Source organism: Lathyrus oleraceus, chromosome 2 (genome assembly GCF_024323335.1).
Source record: "Lathyrus oleraceus cultivar Zhongwan6 chromosome 2, CAAS_Psat_ZW6_1.0, whole genome shotgun sequence".
NCBI classification, from domain to species: domain Eukaryota; kingdom Viridiplantae; phylum Streptophyta; class Magnoliopsida; order Fabales; family Fabaceae; genus Lathyrus; species Lathyrus oleraceus.
In genome coordinates, this window is record NC_066580.1 from 395,846,297 (window position 1) to 395,864,994 (window position 18,698).

The following is an 18,698-nucleotide window of genomic DNA, read 5'->3' on the forward strand; positions in this document are numbered from 1 at the left end:
AACCCCGACTAATTCAAAATACTTTCATAATAAGATAAATGAAAAAGGAGATGACTTTGAGTTTCCAACTTCTCTCCACAATTGTTTGAATACTAGTTCTCTCTTACTCGGTCAGTCGAACAGTTGTCATTTTTCCGTAAACATACAACTTAATCAAGTCGTTTTCTTAACAGCTATACGAAAAGGGAGATGGTCTTGAGTTTTCAATTCCTCTCCTCAAATGCTTGGATATGAGTTGTCTTACTCAGACATTCAAGTATTTGTCGTTCATGCTAAAATACGTCAACATTATACAGCCTTATCTTCATAAATATTCAAATGAAACAGAAAGCGGTTTAGAGTCTTCTATTCCCTTTCTCGATTATTAGGATACGAGTTGTCTTACTCGATTATTCGAGTATTCGTCATCCGTTTAAAAAACACTTTAACTACTATCAAATCTTTTTATAATTAAAGATGAAAAAGAAAGTGGTATAGAATCTTCTACTCCCTTTCCCTACTGTTAGGATACGAGTTGTCTTACTCGACTATCCGAGTAATCGTCATCCAACCAAAAACATCTCAACCAATTAAAACATCCAACATATTAATCCAACCTATCACCCCCGTGTGACCAAAACTCTTTTCAAAAGAACACCATTTAATCCTTGCTAATGCGCATGACAAACAAATGCTTAAGCCTCCGCCGAGAGTAGACAAACCAACGTTTAGCCTTTAGAACGCGATCTAAACAATTATTCATTAAAAACACCAACCAACCGTAGTTCGTCGAACTACGAATGCTCTGACTTCCTTATTACACCCTAAGGATACGTAGGCAGGAGATTGTTGTATCTTCGCGAGCACACTAATAAAAAACCTCCACTTTCCCTTTCTAAGATTCCCATCCATTTCTATTTTTAATAACCCAAAGATAACTAACAAACATAAATTAACACTCGAAACACAAATTAGAACTAAAAGGTTCCCGTTGAGTACAACGGACGTAAGGGGTGCTAATACCTTCTCCTTACGTAATCCGCTCCCGAACCTGAATATGGTTGCGACGACCATTATTCTATTTTTCAAAGGTTTTACCGATATTTTCCTATTCCTTCATTGGGATAAATAAAGTTCGGTGGCGACTCTGTTCGAACATAATTTTTTCCGCGACCATCGCGAGGAATCGTATTTTTCGAGATGCGACAGATGGTGACTTTGTTGGGGACTAGCTCCAAGCAAAAGAGAGTGAAGCCTAATTTAGTTCAGTTTTTGTATTTGTGTGTTAATCTTGTTCGTTTGTTTGATATTTTTTCTGTTACTATTCTGTTGTAATTATTGTGTTGTGGATTATTGACTGTGTCTTATTTGGGGCTCTCTGTTAGTGGTACTTTGTGAGATAGACTCTCTACCCGAGTCTGAGAAAAACCATAAGATTAAGTTGGTGGTTGCGTAGTGGGCGCCCACAAGGAGTCTTCCTTGTTGGGAAGAAACGAAGACCCCGCCTAGAGGATATTCTCTTGAGATATTATTGCCCGACGAGTCTTCGTCACGACGATAGTATTCTCAAGTTGGATCAATGACTCTAGGGACCTTTTAACCCATTATATCCAGTGTGGTTATGTAGTATTTACCTGAAAAGTCTCAGACTTATTAGGTTAATACGAAAGCCCCAATCAGATGAGATCCCTTGGGCGTATTATTACCTTACAGTGGTATTCCCAACCTGGATCTATGACTCTGAGAACCTTATTAGAACCTTGGACTCGAGAGTTGTGTAGAATACACCCACTAGGAGTCTTCCTCTTTGGGACCATACGAAGGCCTCACCCAAACGAGACTTTGTTTGGGGATGTTATTTGCAGATAAGTTTTCATCATGACAATAACTTTCCTAAATATTGATTGATGACTTTGGGAACCTTTTAACTTTAGCATCCTCCCAAAATGGTTTTGTTTGGTAACCAAGAATACCCGCTCTCACGACCTGTATATTAACCTACATGTGACACGCATATTATCATTCATAGCATAACATTCATACTATTTTATTTCCAAGGAATCTGAGTATCATGAGTTGCAGGAATTCAAGAAACATGGAATTAAGCAAAAGAAACATTTACTCCTTCAATTTCAAGGATCCCGATCTAAAGAAATTACGTAACTTGGTCTCTCAGATGCACCCGGTATACAGAATCAACTTTGGAAAGAATTATGGCAATTTGCTCAGCATCCTCAATCAACAAGTGGACCATACAACCTTAATCACTTTAGCCCAATTTTATGACTTACCTTTAAGATGCTTCACATTCCAAGACTTCCAGCTAGCACCAACGTTGGAAGAATTCGAGCATCTTGTTAGGATTCCTATGAAGAACAAATCATTATTTGGAGGGACAGATGAATCTTTGCCCCTTAAGGTTATTTCTAGTGCGCTTCACATGAATGAAAAGAAAGCAGAAGCTAACTTAGAGACCAAAGGGAATACCAAAGGATTTTCACTAAGTTTTCTTTTGGAAAGAGCTCATACCCTATTGAAGGCAGAAAGTTGGGATGCTTGTTACTCTGCTATTGCATTGGCCATCTATGGCATCGTCCTGTTCCCGAATATGGATGGTTTCGTAGACATGACTGCCATTTGTGTTTTCCTTACTGGGAACCCAATACCCACTTTGTTAGCTGATGTCTATTATTACATAAGTCACAAGTATACTAAGAAAAAGGGATTGATTGCTTGTTGTGCTCCTTTATTGTATCAGTGGTTTCCAGAACATCTTCCGAAGACAGGTGCTTGGATTGAACAGACAGATATTAGTTAGCCTCAAAGATTAGGATCACTCTGATATGAAGATCTCTCTTGGTATTCCAAAGAATACATCAACATGGATATCATATTCAGTTGTGGAGATTTCCCAAATCTACCGCTTATTAGAACTCAAGGATGTGTAAATGCTAATCCAGTTCTATCACTCAGACAACTTGGCTATCCAATGGAAGGCCCTCCAGAGGCAAATTCTTTGGAAGCTTTCTTGTTACTTGACTTTGGGGTTGAGAATCCTAGCTTATTCCAGTGAATCAAAGAAGCTTGGAAGAATATCAATCGAAAAGGGAAAGCTGAGTTAGGGAGAGCAAATGGGATTACAAAAGAACCATATTTTCAGTGGGTAAAGGAAAGGGTGCAGATGATTAAAATGCCATTTGTCATTCGGACACCTATACCTCTTCCTGAACCTAAGCTCACCCATGTCCCTATTGAAGAAATGGAGGAACTCAAGACCACCATGGCAAAGCTAGAAAAAGAGAATGAAGAGATGCAGATAAAACTCCAACAAACCATCAATGAGAAAAACAATATGAAGTGGGAGCTCGAGAGAAAAGAGGCACAACTTCAAGCCCACGTGGAAAAGTTCAACAAGGAGGAGCATAAGAGAAAGAAGATCAAAGTGGGATTAGAACAAGCTGATCATTATTTGGATACTCTTAAGGTTCAACTACGACAAACTCAGAAAGAATGTCAAGACAATGAGCATTGGTGGCATCTAGCCACAAAGGAAAACAAGACGATAAGGGATACACTTGGGGCTCAGATAAAAGAACTTACCAATTTTGTTCGTCATGCAAAAGCTGAAAAAGGTCAGGAGCGCCGACTCAAGAATATAGCCACTGAAGCTTCTAGGGTGTCACCCATGATATGGGAGGAGAAGTGTTGAGAAGTAAGAGATGCAAGGGAATCTGTCAGCTATTTGAAGAACCAGCTAGAGTCATTACGCCAAGACAGCTCCATATGGTTGAAAGAGCGAGACTATGTGATTGAAGATTATGAATCCTTTACGAAGACCATAAACTTCTTACAAGGAGATAGGGATAAGTTTCGTGCAAAACTCGATGGGCTAGTAGGATTCTGTAATTGGGCAGCTAAAGAATTGCCATGGAGGTTGAGAGACGCAGTCGAAGAGTTGAAAGAAGATAGCACTCCTCCAGCCATAATCAGTTTCATTCTACTCTGTAAAGGGTTGTTGAAGAGATTCAATGAGGAACTAGAAGAGCTTCAGGCCAGAAAGCCAGCTGTTTAATTTGCCTATGTCTTGTATTTTGTTCCTTTAACAAATATACTTTTGAACTATGACCTTTTTGGACCTCTATGTTATGTATTGGAATGAATGATGTTTAAAAATTACTCCATTATTGTTATTCTAAGTATTTTTTGTTTCTTCAAATTACTAACAACTAATGAAACTCGAATGAATCCCTGGAAATAAAATATGCATAACATTCGCATCTTCATTATGCATCACGCTTCATAAAAATCAAAAAAACTTACCCAACCTTCTTACCCTTTATCCAGCCACACTGACTAATCAACACCGATACGAGACACAAAGCAAATACAAGAGGACATTAGAACAAGTTGAGGCCAACCAGGTTACCATGAGGACAGACATCAATACGATCCAGGAGAAGATGGATCAGCTGTTGGAGACAATGCTTGCAATCGCCCAGAGAGAGGGGAGTGAGGAGGAAGAAGCTTGGGCAAAAAGGAATGATGGCACGCCAGGTCTGAATCCCCAAGACGAAAGTTACGTCCCCACCAAGAAGAGATTGGTTCAGATACCGGTAGGAGGCAAAGGAGATGGAGACCGACCGTGCAGAACCTTCTGATACGTCTACTCATCATGGATCCGAAATTGGAGATGACCAGTATGATGCATTCTATATGCCTGATCAACCAAAACCTAAGATACTTCCAGATCCTATTGCAGATAGGCTCCGTGCCCTGGAAAAGAAGACCAAAGCCATAGAAGGAAATAATATCTTCGGTGCTTCTGCCATGAACATGCGTTTGGTATCAAATTTAGTCATCCCGGCTAAATTTAAAACTCCTGATTTCGAGAAATACAAAGGACAGACTTGTCCAAGAAGCCACCTGGTAATGTATTTCAGGAAAATGGTTGCTCATACCGAAAATGACAAACTACTTGTACACTGCTTCCAAGACAGTCTGAGTGGAGCATCTCTGAGATGGTATATGAGCTTAGAATAGGGGCAGATTCAAAGTTGAGAGGATTTGGATGACGCATTTCTTCGTCAGTACAAATATAACTTAGATATGGCACCCAACCGGATGTAGTTGCAAGGAATGGCTATGAAGGAGAGTGAGTCATTTAAAGAATACGCCCAGCGGTGGAGAGAGTTGGCTGCTCAGGTAGAGCCACCATTGTCTGAGAAGGAAATGACCGAGATATTTGTGGACACCTTGAAGGACCCATTCTTTGATCGATTAGTGAGTAGTGCAACATCTGACTTTGGACATCTAGTCACAATTGGAGACTGCATAGAGAAGGGGTTGAGGGATGGAAAGATTCTAGGAGCAGTGACAACACCTAGCATACCGAAGAAGTATTCTGGAGGCTTCCCGAAGAAAAGAGAAGGTGAAACAAACGCCATATCCAGAAACTATAAAGGGAAGCAACAATCTTCATATGGTTAAGTCGCCGTCGTGGTGCCTATACCCTATCAACAGCCAATGCAGCAACAACAAATGTATCAACCACAACATCAACAACATCATCATCAGCAAAATACCGCACCACCAAGACAATTCAAGCCAAGACCTCCAAGAAGGCAACTTGATCCCCTACCAGTACCTTATAGTCAGATATTCCCATATCTGCAAAAGGAAGGCTTTCTAACACTAAGGGAGTTAAAACTAGCTGTTTTTCCATATCCCCCCCGATACGACGCTAACACCCATTGTGAGTTTCACATGGGAGCACCTGGTCATACCTTGGAAAATTGTTTCGCATTTCAAAATCGGGTACAAGACTTGATCGAAGCCAAGGCCGTTTCTTTCACTCCGAGACGCCCGAACATGAACACCAATCCTATGCTGACACATAAGGATGCTTCCTTCAGTGCCATTGAGGAAGGTGATCAAGGCAAATTGATCCGTAAGGTTGAAGAGATTAAAACCCCTATCACCAAGATAGGAGTACAGTTGCTGTGGAGTGGTCTGATCCCGGAAGAGCTGATTGAGGAAGAGAACAATGAAGAGTTGAGGAGTTTTATACAACAAATGTTGGATCAAGGCGAGTTACATATAAATTTCCGTGTCAAGAGAAAGCGCCAAGAAGAGATAGCCGTGGTAGATATCCCTCTATGATGAGGTTAAAGTAGAAATACCTATAAGTCCGTTGGTGATAGAGTTCCCAGCACCATTCGAATATAAAGATGAGAAGGCAATCCCATGGATATATCAACCCAGAGCTTTTAAGCAGGGGCAGGAAGATAAACCTTTAATGATCAACGAACCAAATGTCACTTCAATTATGGGGCCAACAGGAATGACGCGTAGTGGCTGAGTGTTCGCACCAAGAACTGCTGATACTTCTGAAAAAGTTAAAGGGAAGGAGGTTGCTGTCCAGATCCCCATCCCTAATCAAGGGATGCAAGACATGCACCTGTCTCCTAAAGCTGCTGTCACTCGTGAGAAGGCTGAGGAGTTTTTGAGAATAATCAAGAAGAGCAATTTTAAGATGGTGGATCAGCTAAACCAAACACCTTCCAAAATTTCGATGTTATCTCTAATGCTCAACTCAGAAGCACACATGAATTCGCTATTGAAGGTATTGAGCGCCACTCATATCACCAAGGACATAACAATAGAACAGTTTGATGACGTGATAGCTTGTGTGACTACTGGGAATTTCTTGGGTTTTAATGATGACGAGCTACCGGTTGAGGGAAAGAACCATAACAAGGCTCTCCATATCTCTTTGAAATGCATAAATACTATACTGTCAAAGGTGTTGGTAGATACAGGTTCCTCATTGAACGTTATGCCAAAGACAACTTTGATAAAGCTTCCAGTGGAAGGGATAGGTATAAAACCTAGTACCCTAATCGTAAAAGCATTTGATGGCTCAAGGCGACCAGTGAGAGGAGAAGTTGACTTACCAACCAAGATAGGTCCAACTATTTTCAATATCATGTTCCAGGTCATGGATATACACCCTGGTTACAGTTTCCTACTTGGGAGACCCTGGATTCACTCCACGGGTTTTGTCACCTCCACTCTACGTTAAAAAATAAAATTCATTACAAATGACAAGATGATTGTGGTTGGAGGAGATGAAGATATCTTGGTTAGTCACTTGATATCTTTCTGATATATCGAGGTGGATGGTGAAATCACTGAGGCACCCTTCTAGTCCTTGGAAGTGGTAAACATGATGGCCACCCAACAAACCTTGGAGGTCCCGAAATCAGGACCATCCATGGCCTCGTGGCAAGGAGCTAAAGCTATTATGGAAAGTGAAGATGCACAAGACTGGGGCAAAGTGGTTGAAGTGAAAGAGAAACGAGACAAGTTTTGCCTAGGGTATGACCCATCATCACACAAAGCTGGTAACCAACCTGACAAAGAGAAGATTCTTTCTCTGGAGAAAATGTTCACCAGCGCTGGCCACATCTTTGGCAAGTAGGTGGCAATGATCAGTGAAGAAGACCGCAAGGAGGGGGTGTCCAGCTGGATGCGTCAAGCCGCACCTAATGAAGAACTAACAAACTAGAAGGCGGTGGAAGTTCCCCAAATATTTCAAAAGTAATTTTATCATTTTAGACAAAACCTTGTGCTCTGCCCAAGGCACAGTGGCATGTTGTAGGGCATCCTTTATCTTTTTCAAGACTTTTTATCATTAATGAAATGACGTTTTGCATTCAAATTTTCGTTCTTTTTCTTTCATTTTGATCTATTTACAAAAATGGCAATCAATTTTCATGTACGCACTTTCTAAATAAACTGCATAAATCATAACATGCAGAAACACCACCAAGATCATTGATAACGACACTGCTACGATCCAATATGACTTTGATTGTCCAATCTACCTAGCTGAAGACAAAGTGGGGGGAGATTGCGAACTCCCTGAAGAGTTGGCCAGATGACTCAGACAAGAAGAGAAGGTCATTCAACCACACCAGGAAGATGTTGAAGTTATCAATCTGGGAACAGAAGAAGACAAGAGAGAAGTAAGGGTAGGCGTCGTACTTCAAGATACAGTGAAGACAAGATTGATAGAGCTCCTACACGAATATGACGACGTGTTTGCTTGGTCATACCAGGACATGCCCGGATTAGACACTGATATAGTAACCCACAAGCTTCCCCTTAAAGAAGAATTCCCTGCGGTCAAACAAAAACTAAGAAGAACTCGACCAGATATGGCTCTCAAGATCAAAGAAGAGGTGAGAAAGCATTTTGACGCTGGCTTCCTAGAAGTCGCCAAGTACCCACAATGGGTTTCTAACATTGTACCAGTACCGAAGAAAGATGGAAAAGTCCGCATGTGCGTAGACTACCGAGACTTAAACAGAGCTAGTCCCAAAGACGATTTCCCGTTACCTCACATTGATGTATTGGTGGATAACACAACTCAGTTCTCCGTGTTTTCCTTTATGGATGGTTTCTCTGGGTACAACCAAATTAAAATGGATCCCGAGGACATGGAGAAGACCATGTTCATTACCCCTTGGGGCACCTTTTGTTACAAAGTAATGCCGTTTGGATTAAAGAATGCTGGGGAAACATATCAACGCGCCATGGTGACTCTCTTTCACGACATGATTCATGAAGAGATTGAGGTGTATGTCGATGACATGATTGCCAAATCCCAGATAGAAAAAGAGCACATCACCAACCTGGGGAAACTATTCGCTCGTTTGAGGAAGTTTAGGTTGAGACTTAATCCTAATAGATGCACATTTGGGGTTCGATCTGGGAAGCTTTTAGGCTTTATTGTAAGCCAAAAGGGAATTGAAGTGGACCCTGACAAGGTTCGAGCCATTCAGAACATGCCTGCACCAAAGACTGAGAAGGAGGTTCGTGGTTTCTTGGGGAGATTAAATTACATCGCCAGGTTTATCTCTCACCCTAATACAACATGCAAACCGATATTCAAGCTTCTGAGGAAGAATCAAGGCGTGGAATGGAATGATGACTGTCAAATAGCCTTCGATAAAATCAAAGAATACTTGCAAGAGACACCGATTCTAATGCCCCCTGCCGAAGGGAGACCTCTCATCATGTATCTAACCGTGCTCGATGAATCCATGGGTTGTGTATTGGGACAGCAAGATGAGACTGGTAGAAAAGAGTATGCCATCTATTATCTGAGCAAAAAGTTTAATGAATGCAAGACTAAATATTCACTACTCGAGAAGACTTGTTGTGCACTCGCATGGGCCGCTAAGCGTCTCAGGTAGTATATGCTAACTCACACGACTTGGTTGGTATCTAAAATGGATCCCATCAAGTACATATTCGAGAAACCAGCTCTCACCGGTAGAATTTCCCGATGGCAGATGTTGTTGTCAGAATATGATATCCAATATGTTGCGCAAAAAGCGATCAAAGGAAGCATATTGGAAGACCATATTGCTCACCAACCACTGGAGGAATACCAATCTTTGAAGTTCGACTTCCCAGATGAGAACATCATGGCTGTTAAGGATGTTGAAGACTCTGAACTAGAGGAAAGTCTGAGGCCAAGAGCAGGTTGGACGCTCATGTTTGATGGTGCCTCAAATGCAATAGGCCATGGAATTGGGGCAGTGCTGATGTCTCCCAAGAATTTCCATCTACCATTCATCGCAAATCTTTGTTTTACCTGCACAAACAACATAGCCGAGTATGAAGCTTGCATACTAGGGTTGGAAGAAGCTATTGAGTTTAAGATCAAGATACTAGAAGTATTTGGGGACTCCGCTCTAGTCATACATCAAATCAGAGGAGATTGGGAAACAAGACATGCTAACCTAATTCCATACTGGGATTACGTACTGAAGCTACTCCCAAAGTTCGACGAAATCACTTTCTCTCATATTCCTCGAGAAGAGAATCAGATGGCAGATGCCTTAGCAACTCTGGCCTCCATGTAAAAATTGATATGGCCAACCATCAGCCTCATATTGAAATTAGGCGTTTTGATGAACCTGCTCATTTCCTGACGACAACAGAAGAGCCAGATGGTAAACCCTAGTTCTTTGATATCAAACAGTATCTAGAGAAGCGGGAATATCCGGCAGGGGCTTCCAGCCTTGACAAAAGGACCCTCCGGAGGTTGGCATCAAAGTTCCTCTTGAATGGGGAGGTATTGTACAAGCAAAACTATGACATGGTTTTGTTGAGGTGTATGGACAAACACGAAGCAGATCAGCTTATGAGGGACATACACGAAGGGTCTTTCGGTATGCACGCCAATGGGCATGCTATGGCCAAGAAAATTCTAAGGGCAGGTTACTACTGGTTGACGATGGAAACCGACTGTTATCATTACACCAAAACATGCCACAAGTGCCAAATCTATGCTGACAAAATACATGTACTGCCTACCCCGCTGAATGTCATAGCATCACCTTGGCCTTTCTCTACGTGGGGCATCGACATGATTGGAATGATAGAACCCAAAGCATCAAATGGACATAGATTTATCTTGGTGGCCATAGATTACTTTACCAAATGGGTGGAAGCCGCATCTTATGCGAATGTCACAAAGCAAGTAGTCGCCCGTTTCTTAAAAAATAGCATCATATGTCGCTACGGGATTCCCAACAAAATCATCACTGATAATGGGTCCAATCTCAACAACAAGACCATGGAGGAGTTATGCACAACATTCAAGATCGAGCACCACAACTCATCACCCTATCGACCTAAGGTGAATGGGGCTGTTGAAGCTGCAAATAAAAATATCAAGAAAATCATCCAAAAGATGGTTGTTACGTACAAGGATTGGCACGAGATGTTACCTTTTGCGTTACATGGCTATCGCACGTCGGTACGAACTTCAACAGGGGCAACCCCTTATTCCTTGGTATACGGTATGGAAGCAGTTCTCCCTATAGAAGTAGAGATCCCCTCGATGAGAGTCCTGATGGAGGCTAAGCTAGACGAGGCGGAATGGGTTCAATCAAGGTATGACGAGCTCAACCTTATTGAGGAGAAACGCTTGAAAGCGTTAGGTCACGGTCAACTCTATCAGAGGCGTCTTAAAAAGGCATTCGACAAGAAAGTTCGTCCCAGGGTGTTTCAAGAGGGAGATTTATTGCTAAAGAAAATCTTTCCTATTCACAAAGACTCCAGAGGGAAATGGACACCAAATTATGAAGGTCTGTTTGTGGTGGTTAGAGCCTTTTCCGGAGGCGCTCTGATTCTAGCTACTATGGATGGTGATGAGTTGCCGCTTCCCACTAATACTGATGATGTTAAGAAGTACTTCGCCTAAAAAAGTGGAATAATAAAAGTCGCTAAATCGAAAACTTGAAAGGGCGATTTAGGCAAAAATGGCTATCCCGGTGGATCGAAAACCCGAAAAGGCGATCCAGGCAAAAATTAGGGATGAAAATAAAAGAATTTGACCCGCTGAGTTGAAAACGCGAAAGGGAGACTCAGGAAAAAATGGGTATCCCGGTGGATCGAAAACCCGAAAGGACGGTCCAGGCAAAAGTTAAGGATTAATTCCAAGCTAAAGAGTTGTACTTACAGACATCTGACATACCCTCGAAGATAAAGAATCGATCTACCTCACTTTTCAAAAGCAAAGTGCTCGGGCTATTAAAGACATAAGGATCATAGCAGTGTGGAAACTCAATAAGAACTCAATTTTCATTGCCATTTTGTTTCTATGCACAACAATTACCTCATTAACGAATTGCGTCTTTATGTACAATCACCCATTTAAGGGTCAAATCAATAAAAGAGATTTTTTCTCAACAAAAGTGTGCCCAAATCATTTTTTATTTTATATGTCTGTTTGCAAAGCACCTTTTATTTTTGATAAACATCACTTTTAAAAACTATTAGAGAAAATAAAACGCATGTTTGAATAAAGTGATAAAATTGCTTTTGAAACAGTAAGCGGACGAATCCTTTAGTCCCCAAGATTCATTCTTGTTTTTCATAAAGGTGTAGGATTGATTGCAAATGGTTATGTCCCTTTCAACTACTAATTCATACCTCTCATAAATGTACTCGTGATTTAGCCAGACCGGGGCAAGGACCCATTACGTTTCCAGCAGAAACATTGTTAAATCATGGATGGAGTATCGCGTGTTGAGAAGTCTGAACCCTTCAATGACTTGGAGCAACCCAAATATATTCCCAAAACCACCTAGCAGGGGCATTAAAATTTGATCTCCATTAATCACCCCAATGACAAAAAGTCCACACTGTTGGCATCGTACCTCAAAGTAAAATATCTTAACCGGGGCATATCCAATTACCCATTTGCATTCTAACATGCATCATATAAATCATTCATAAATGGTTTTCCTACCAAACAGAAAATTAAAAAACACACAGCTGTACCAGTCATCGACATACTCATGCATAACACTCCCCATAAAAACGGGAATTTCAAAAAAACACAATAGTCATTCGTATGCACAACCAAATATCCCCAGCAAAATTGCATACTTGCATGCATCTCATGCATCATCCCATGCATGGAATTCCCACCTAAAGTGGGACATCATACAAAAATCAAATATAAAATATCAGGATCCAAGGTCATTCATATATGTCTTGGACATTCCTCATTTCCCTACATAGGCTCGTGGGATTATTTCTCAAAAAATCATTTTTCAAACTTTATGATTAATAATGATATTCCTAGCATTTTTCTTTACAGTCATTGCTCCCCAAGCAGAGGTTACCCCAAAAAGTCTCTTATGAGCTTTTTCCCCTGTAGAGCATTTCTAGTAAGTCTCCCTCAAAAGAAGTCCTTTCTTAAAAATTCCCCCAACAGACGAATATTCGAGATATTGATTCATTTATCTGAAGAATCTCGTTTGTCTGTCCGAGATACTGCTTCATTTATCTGAAGAATCTCGTTTATCTTTTACAGATACTACTCTAAGTATCCTCGGGAAGTCTTAGATTCGATTAAGGTATTTTTCACTTGCTGGAATATCTTAATTCTATCATATAAGATGTTGTTCTGACTAGATACGGAGAATCTCATTTATCTTTTAGAGATACTGCTCTAAGTATCCTCGGAGAGTCTTAGATTCGATTAAGGTATTTTTCCCTTGCTGAAATATCTTAATTCTATCATATAAGATGTTGTTTCGACCCGATACAGAGAATCTCATTTTTACTGTTTGAGATGCTGCTTCATCACTATGAAGAGTCTCACTTTAGAATCTTTTAGAGATACTGCTCTAAGTATCCTCGGAGAGTCTTAGATTCGATTAAGGCATTTTTCCCTTGCTGAAATATCTTAATTCTATCATATAAGATGTTGTTTCGACACGATACAGAGAATCTCATTTTTACTGTTTGAGATGCTTAATCGGAAAAATAGCAAGTGTACTATTTTTACCGATGTAGTAATAAGGAGTTTTATTTCCAAGTATCGATCTCAGGGATTGCGTAGGAAATACTTATTTTAATTTGATTCTATCAAAACAAAAAGATAATGGTTTGGTTGTTTTGGGATTTATAATAGTAAACACAAAAATAGTAGAAATAATTGATTAAGATAAAATATGCTAGGGTGAGTGGTTGATTTAACCAGTTATGAATTCAGTCAAGATTTCCTTCATACATATGAAACATTCAATCACCTAACCTCAGAATGTTCTTCCTTAAGTCCTTAAGGAAGAAACTATTAAACTACCAATTCTTACTCAAATGTCCATTCAATTAATCATTGGTTTTAATCATAAACAATATCAAGGTTTACGGTGATTTACAAAAGTTACTAGTCCTAGATGATGCATTCATAAACCCAATTGTGTGAAAACCCTAACAATCACAATCCTGTTATTGAAAGTCATAGACCAATTTGTATTTGTCCGATACAAAAGCATAATAACATCACACAATTGAATTGAAATAAGTAACATGGTAATCAAGAAATCATTTGTTCAAATTCATAACATACGATCAAATCAGGACCACCCCCTAGCATAAGGGGGTTTAGCCTCTCATACTACTCAAAGAATTCATAATGTAAAGATTAGACATTACAAAGAATTAGGAGATTTTGATCTTCAATGGTTGATTGCCCTTGAATCTCGCCGTCTTCAAATCCTTCGTAGTAGCTATCTTCTCCAATGCAATGTTTTCTTTCGTCCGTCAAAAAAAGTGCCTTCTCCTTTCTCTTCCAAGTCTTCTTATATCTTCAGATCAATCTCTTCCAAACAAAAGGTCCAAACTACCCTTAATGAGCAGAATCGGTTCACAAAGCAAAAGTTAGGGTTTCCAAGTTGCGCCCAACAACACGACCGTGTGTCACCACACGGGTGCCCGTGTTGCTCTCCATGATAATTATCTTCAACACAAGCTACAGAGGCAACAACACGGGCCGTGTTCCTCCACACGGGTGCCCGTGTTAATGCACTGTTTTAAACAACACGGTCGTGTGTCACCACACGGGTGCCCGTGTTGATCTCTGTTTTTCTTCTCCCATTTTGCTCTGCCTGATCAACAACACGGGCAGTGTTGTGGCACACGGGTGCCCGTGTTGACCTGCTGTTTCTTCATATTTTTGCCTTTCTGAGTATCCATAACTTCACCATTATTGCTTTTAAACCTGTGCAATGGCCTGTAACAATGACACTACCAAACGAAGCATAAATGAGACCTTTTTGACATAAACTTGTAATCGAATGCAATGCGATACCAAACCAACAAAACATGATAAATGACTCCGAAGCAACTAAAAACAAACATAAATCTTACAAAAGTGATGAAAATATGTCGGATTAATGGTGGGAATTCAATGGAAATGGTGACCGATCACAACCCCAAACTTGTCTCATTGCTTGTCCTCAAGTGATGTATTAAGTCCAAACAAAGGTCACCCCCGAAATCATTTTCCACAATGCAACCTAGTCTTTCACAATTTGTATTCTTCCTTTCCAATCGAGTTTCAGGTCTCTCCGATTCAGGCAGTTTACCACATTTCCACATCAGAAACCTCTTCACCTGCAAGCTTTTCACACACTCACAACATCTCTCAGGGTTAGGTGTGTACACTCACAGCACAGTATGCAATGCCAAACTCTTAAATTTGAATACATTCTAATGTCACTACCACAGCAGATTCCACACACTTTTCGAGGTCTTTTTGGGTTGTAACGGGGCTTGGGTACGGTGGGATAAACAAAAAAAATGGATAGCAAAGGGTTTTGAACTCGGTAGTCATGTTGTGTGATTTCTCTTTCTCTTTTTCTCGTGCATCACGTATACTCTGGGGGTTAATCTCACTCTTTTGACTCTTTTTCTACTCAAATTTTTCGAGCATTTTATATGTGTTAGAGTCTTAAGTCTCGGCAAGTGCATTTTCTCTTTTGTTTTTCTTTTTTCTTTTTTTTTTCTCTTTTTTTTCTTTTAAGGAACATACATACTATTTTTCTTTTTGTATGATCTCTTATTATGCACTTGCCTTCTCTTTCAAGTTTTCCACCCCAAACTTAGTTTTATTGCACATCTTGCAATTCACACAATCATACCGAGTTATGAAAAAAAAATGAATGATTAAAAGTTAACACGGGGTTTATGATGAATAAATGCTTAATAGTTAACAGGGGGTTTATGATGAATAAAATGGCTAAGGCTCAACGGGGTTCACAAAGGGAAACATACAGATAGGGATGGTTAGAAAGGCCCTGGCTAAACAAACAACTTGCCTCAGTGTGTGTTGTCATGTTGTGACGTGTCAACAAGACATACGCAAAATCAGAGTGATAAAGTCATACCTGGCTGAACTCTCATGCTGATATTTAGTGTTTGGCTTTTTGTGATCTCACCATGTTGGTTAGCTTGCAAGCTCTGAAGCCTCCTCGTGTTATGTGGTTCTTTTCTGATTTGGTTTTTCCATACCGCTCTCTTGGTCCGGTGTCCCCAAATTGTGTCCGACTTCTTTTCTCAAGGTTGCATCAACTTCCGGGGTGCCTTATCAGCCTAAGTTTGAGGGGTGTCATTCATCCACTACCATTGATCCCGGGCTCGTCCAACCGTTTTATCATCACTCTGTACACACAGTAAGTCCAAAAGAAAAGAAAAGAAACAAAACAAACAAACATACTAATATAATGATAACATAACATAAACAAAACAAATTGAAAGAGAATAAAAACATGAAAGGAGAAAAACCCCCCCACACTTGAACTAAACATTGACCTCAATGTTTAAATTCAAACACGAAGGGGACTTACAATGATCACTGTTGTGGAGGAGGCAGAGGATCGTGCGGGAAATGCAACATCAGACGTTGCATCATGGCTTGCATGTCATCCATGACTGTCCCTTGTCGGAACAGTTCCACACTCTGTCTATCTAATTCTGCACCTTGTCTGGTTTGCTCGGTGTGGAGAGTTCCCATCTTAGTCTGGATCCAACCCCACTGGTCCTGAGACATAAAAGAGGATCCTTCACCATGTGGGGGTGGCATACCGTGGGTAGCTGGCCTCTCATCTTCTTCCATGTCCTCACCTGAAAGGTCAAGGTCAAACTGAGCATCTTCCCCTACAACTTGGGCTGAACCTGTGTACAACCAGTTAGCAACATTGGCAATGCTGATGGAACCAGGTGCTGGTAGTGCGAGCACTTCCACATTGTGAATCACCAGAGCGTAATGAGTCAGCCTGATGGCAATCATTTGCTGATTGACTAGAGTGTGCATGTCGATCTTAGTCTTTCCCATCACTGCAGTCTCTTCCAGCAAGAGTTGATCATACCCAAAGTGGCCCGCAATCTGCATGATCATACCACCCACAGAAATATCACCGGTAGTTGCGTGGCCAACCTACTTCAAATGATTGGCGGCGAAAGCCGCTGCATTGATTCGTTCATTGTGGGCCATGCAATGAAGAAAAAATAACTCTCTCTTAGCAGCGACCCCGGTACTATCACCCCGTCCGAACAAGGTGTAGGCTAACCCTTTTTGTGCATATCTGAAGCACGGGTTATGAATTCCAGAAGCTTTTCCCGAGCTAGGGTTATAGCCAGTTTTACCTGTAATGGCCCTCCAGAAATCAATTGTAGAAAAAGTGTCTGGGGGGGTTCCGGGTCCAGATACCGGGAGTCTCTGAATACTCCCAAGTTCCTCAATAGATAACTCGTGATCTTCATCAAACAAGCGGAAAGTAATTTGACCATAAAATTCCATCTCCGAACATGTCCACCTTCTCCTCATATTGAACTCAACCGTACTTAAGAATTCAAGTGTGATACGAGCGAAGGTCGGTGCTTCGAATTGCACGAATTCCAGCATACCGATGTTGTGAAACATGCAGTGCACCTCTTCCTTTAAACCTAACTCATCCAGTGTAGCATCACACATATATCGTGTCGGAATGAGCTTACGTTTAGCGAGAATCACATACCTCTCTTGATGATCCGGTTGGTCAAACAAAATGCCATGAGGATTCGTAGAGCGTCTAACCCGTTGCTTCGGTCGAGAAGACGTGGCTACATCCTTCTCCTTGCTTATACGCTTTGGGGGCATAATGGTACCTACAAAATTTTCTCAAAATCCAAAGAACAGGTTAGTGAAAACTGCCACTGTCACTGTGTAGAGGACGGCGAGAAGAACGATTTTTGTGAAGGTGAGATGAGGTTAAAGTGAGTGGAGCTATGAGAAAAGTGAAGCTTAATTTGATGGAGGCTAGGTTAACAATGGAGGAAGAGGGAGAGAGAGGTTTCAAAAATCAGAAAAAGTGAGAATAAGTGGTGGGGAAGAGATGTAATAGCAAGTGGGCCCCAACATTAAAAGTACCCAAAATCACAAAATTTCAAAAATTAATTTGTTACAAACAACACGGTCGTGTTCCTACACACGGGCGCCCGTGTTAATTCACTGTTTTAATTAACACGGTCGTGTGTCACCACACGGACGCCCGTGTTAATCCACTGTTTTAATTAACACGGTCGTGTGTCACCATACAGGCGCCCGTGTTAATCCACTGTTTTGATTAACACGGCCGTGTGTCACCACATGGGTAGCCGTGTGGATGCCCTGTTTTCCTCAATTTCTGAATTCTGCAATGCTTCTTAGGTCTGGAATCCTTTCGCTGAGAAGTGATTATGATTATACTCTCCAAGTTCCACTCCTTACCTGCAACGACGTTTCACACCCACACAGAAAATAAAAAAAACAAAATAAGTTAACAATCGAACACGTGGGTTGCCTTCCACGAAGCGCTTCGTTTAACGTCGCATGGCTCGACGGTTGTCCACCTCATTAGGCGAGGCGCATATGGTCAATCAAGCCAGGTTGTTGGCCTCTGTAATAGGGCTTCAGCCTCTGGCCATTCACCTTGAATATATCTCCATTATTTTGGTTCTTAATCTCTATTGCTCCGTGGGGAAAAACCTTATGCACGACAAATAGCCCGGACCATCTTGACTTCAATTTCCTAGGAAACAACTTGAGCCTCGAATTGAACAACAATACCAGTTGTCCTTCCCAGAAATCTTTCCTGATGATTCTCTGATCATGCCACTTCCGTGTTTGCTCCTTGTACATCTTTGCATTCTCATATACCTGATTACGAAATTCTTCTAACTCGTGAAGTTGAAGAATTCGGGATTCACCGGCGCTTGCAAGATCACAATTTAAGAACTTGGATGCCCAAAAGGCTTTGTGCTCTAATTCCAGAGGAAGATGGCATGCCTTACCATAAATCAGTTGATACGGAGACATGCTAATTGGG

General features: G+C 41.0%; 1 protein-coding gene across 1 annotated transcript; it reads left to right on the top strand.

The window, feature by feature from the left end:
* The first annotated feature begins 2,074 nt into the window (after positions 1 to 2,074).
* LOC127123416 (uncharacterized) lies at positions 2,075 to 2,797 on the top strand. The gene has a single exon (XM_051053634.1). It carries the CDS (start codon positions 2,075 to 2,077, stop codon positions 2,795 to 2,797), a length of 723 nt encoding a protein of 240 aa, XP_050909591.1.
* Positions 2,798 to 18,698: the final 15,901 nt, after the last annotated feature.